Here is a 3,572-nt window from a genome sequence, read left to right as displayed (position 1 = left end):
TCACTTGGGAAACGGGGCGGGGGGAACGTGGTGAGAAGCTCCTCTTCAGGTGGAGGACAGCCCGGGAGAAGGCCCATTGCTGAACCGAAGGCGAAGGGCGCTGCTGGGCTCTCTGAGATTCGGAAGCACGTCGGGAGTCCGCCTGAAGCCCAGTCTTGTCAGCCCAGGCCCTGTCTCTGGGGCGCATTCACAAGCAGTCGCGGGCGACTTAGGAGGAGGGAGTTAGTTATACGGAATGAAGGAGTCGGCCATCGCCCAAGTAACGGGGTGGGGGTGGGAGAGGACGACTAAGTTCTGTCTCCATAGAGACGTGCCCGCCGAGCAGCAACATTTACTAATGTTGGCCGCACCGAGACGCACAGCCAAGGTCCAGCGGGAGCCCACGAGTGAAGGCTGGCAAAGCTGCCCTGACCCCCAAGACCCAAAGCCCCAATCTGCCTCCCCAAAAGCCTCGTGACCCTGAGACGCGTCCCACCTCTAGGCCTGGGGCCTATAATATTTAGGCTGGGTAAGAGGAAGGGCTAAGCTGGGGAAGGGGCCGAGGTCGCTGCCTTCACCAGTCCTGGTGGTCCAGGCACCAATCCATGGCGCCCAAGAAAAAGCGCGGGCCGAGCGCGGGGAGCCAGCCAGGGGGTGCGGCGGCCGCCGGTGTCGAGCAGCGGCTGTCTGAGCGGGCGCAGTACCTGCAACGCGAACACGCGCTGCTCTCGGAGCAGCTGGACGCCTGTGAGGAGCGCGTGGACCAGGTGCTGCGGGAGAACGCCTTCCTGGACCGCGAGGCGCTCCGCCTGCGCGAGGAGAACCGGCTCTACGCCAGCTACGGGAGCGCGCGCGCCCAGCGCTGCGCCAACGCCATCGTCCGGCTGGACGAGCAGAACCGCGTGGACCTGGCGCAGATCCACTGGCAGCGGGCAGAACTGGCCTCGCTCTACCACGGGCGCGAGGACGGGGTACGCGCGCAGCTGCTGGAGATGGAGGCGCGCGCGGCACAGATGGCGCGGCAGGTGCAGGAGCTGCAGCCCTACAAGGCCAGTGAGGGCGCCCGCGGCCGGGGTGCGGCGGGGCGGGGCTGGCGGCCAGGCCGGGGGCTGGGTGGGGGTGAGCTGACGGCGCCCACGCCGCAGGTGCTGCAACTGGAGCAGCTGGCTCGGATCCGGGCGCTGGAGCGCGATCTTCTGCATATGCGCGTGGAGCACACACAGCTGCTCCACCGCGTGAAGCGGCGCTTCCTGGAGGACAAGGCCGCCTTCGAGCGCGAGGCGCGTCAGCGCGTGCAGTCCCTGGCACGGCGCGCGGAGCGGGAGGCGGCGCGCGCGCTTGTGGCGCACACGCAGGCCATCAAGGCGGACAACGGGCGCCTGCGGCAGGAGCTGCTGCTGCTGCTCCGCCGGACTCAGCTGCTTCACGACACGCGGCGCCAGCTGCTGGAACAGCGCGAGAAGCTGCACCGCGAGCACGAGGACATGCGGGACCTGGCGCGTGTGCACGGTTGGCTGCGCAGGGGCCCCGGAGGCCCGCCGCTCTGGGAGCCGCCGGCCTCCTCCCTGCCCACCTCGCACCCCGGGTCATTAGCCGCCCCCATAGGCCCGTCGCGGGCGGCCTCCCAGACCCCGTCCATGGTCCCGTCGCGCGCGGCCTCCCGGGCCCCGTCCGTGATCCTGTTGCACGAGGCTTCCCGGGTCCCCTCGTTGGTGCTCTCAATCATGGACTCCGCGGTCCCATCGCTGGCCACTTCAAAGGTGCGATCCCGGATCCCATCCCTGACCGCGTCGCGCGCAGGCTCCCGGGCCCTGTCGCTGGCGCAGTCACTCGAGGGCTCTCGGATCTCTTCGGGGTCCTCATTGAGGGTGTCCTCACAGGACACTCTCCGGTCTACGAAGTCTGGCCCCAAGCTTCGCTCTGGTCTGTCCTGGGATCGGGATCCGGCCCTTCTCCCCCCACAGTCGGAGGAGAGCGTGAATGCTGACGCTGCGGCAGAAGCCTCCCCGGGGACAGCCTGAACCTGCAGGGAGGGAGGCCCCGGAGGCCCTGGTGTGGGCGAGCCTGGCGCGCAGGACGCTTAGGGGGATAATGCGATGGTTAATAAAGGCGTGGCCCCCAGGCGGCTCTGACACCCACGTGCAAGCTCTAGCATTTCCGGCCGGCACGGGGCCACTCATTCGTGCTTCCAATTTCCAAGCTGCAAGACAGCTCAGCGCCTGCTTTCCCTGAATGCTCTCTGGGACCCCGCGTCCCTGCCCTCAGCGGAGCCCCACCGCGAGCCGGCAGGCTCAGAAGCAAGCCCGGGCACCGGCGGGCGCGGACAGGCGACAAAGCAGCAGCTGGCAGCGGGGCCGCCACGGGGAGACCGGGGGAAGAGCTTGGGCTTTGTTCTCCGCGCCAAGAGGAAGTCTTATGTTCAACCTATTGGGAGATTTCTGGTAATTAAAAACTTTGATAGACTTTCCAACTTAGAGAAAGTTGCAGGAATAGCACAGGGACGGCTATGGACCCTTTATCCGAATGCCTGGCCGCTGACGCTGCCCGTGAATTTGGTCCGTGTGTATGGCTGTTCCCGCGCGTTGCTTCGGAACCGTTTGAGATGCGGTTGGAGACGCTGGCCCCGTAGCCGCGAAGTACTTTCGTGCGTATTTCCTGAACAGAGGATGTTCTCCTACGATGCCGCAGTGCAGTGATCAGAACCAGGACGTTTCCTGTGGAGGAATATCATCCCATCATCGCTCACATCACAGTTTTGTCACCCCTCCCAAGTGTTTCTGTGGCTGTCCCCATCTTCCAGGCTCACGTGTGGCATTTAGTTGTCGCGTCTGGATGTGTACAGGCGGTTACTAAAATGCCGCTCCATGGAGGGTCAGACTTATGGACTGCGTGGGACGCCCGCCCAGCTGGCGCTCATGCTGCATTGTGGCCGCGACGCGACCAGCGAGTGCCCGCCGCTAGAGCGCGCCGTGCTTCGCGTCGGGGCGGCGTGGGTTCCGGGGGTGCGTGGGGGCAGCTGCGGCTCTGCGGGTTGGAGGTGGCCTCCCTTGCTCCTTGTCCCGCGGGCCGGCTCCTCCCTCTGAGCAGGCCTGTGGTGCTCAGCCCTGGCTTTGCTGAGGGCAGGGACATGGGGTCCCAGAGGGCATTCGGGGAAAGCAGGCGCTGAGCTCCCTTGCAGTTTGGAAATTGGACGCAAGTGGGTGCCCCCAGTTCCCCCAGGGACCAGGGTGGGCCCACCTGAGCCATCTCTGTCCCCTCACGAGGAGCGGCCAACGCTGTGCGCCAGACGGGCGGGCAGGGAGGTGGGTGCAGCTACTGTGAGGCGGGCAGCTTCCCTGGCTTGCAGGGCGCCAGGCACCTCCCTGCATGGACCTCGACCTTAGGGTCTGTGTAGCTGGGTCGTCCCTGTGTGTGACGCTTTTTGGTACAAGGGTGTCTGGCCCTGGGGCAAGAATTGTATTGGGGAGGGGGACAGCTGGGCCCTGGAAAAAGTAAAGGGAGCCCACTGACTCAGCCTGTCTGGAAGATCCAAACGTTAAAGTAAAACACACCTGTGAGTGGATGAATCTAGGACACTGACACCACCAAAGGCC

General features: G+C 65.6%; 1 protein-coding gene across 1 annotated transcript; it reads left to right on the top strand.

Moving 5' to 3' along the window:
• The first annotated feature begins 584 nt into the window (after window positions 1-584).
• CCDC166 (coiled-coil domain containing 166) lies at window positions 585-2,000 on the top strand. Its single transcript, XM_023188297.2, has 2 exons — window positions 585-1,028; window positions 1,125-2,000. Exons 1-2 carry the CDS (start codon window positions 585-587, stop codon window positions 1,998-2,000), a joined length of 1,320 nt encoding a protein of 439 aa, XP_023044065.1.
• Window positions 2,001-3,572: the final 1,572 nt, after the last annotated feature.

This window comes from Piliocolobus tephrosceles, chromosome 7 (assembly GCF_002776525.5).
Source record: "Piliocolobus tephrosceles isolate RC106 chromosome 7, ASM277652v3, whole genome shotgun sequence".
In the NCBI taxonomy this organism is placed as follows: Eukaryota; Metazoa; Chordata; class Mammalia; order Primates; family Cercopithecidae; genus Piliocolobus; species Piliocolobus tephrosceles.
The sequence above is the reverse complement of the archived record's forward strand: the minus strand, read 5'-3'. Positions and strand labels throughout refer to the sequence as shown.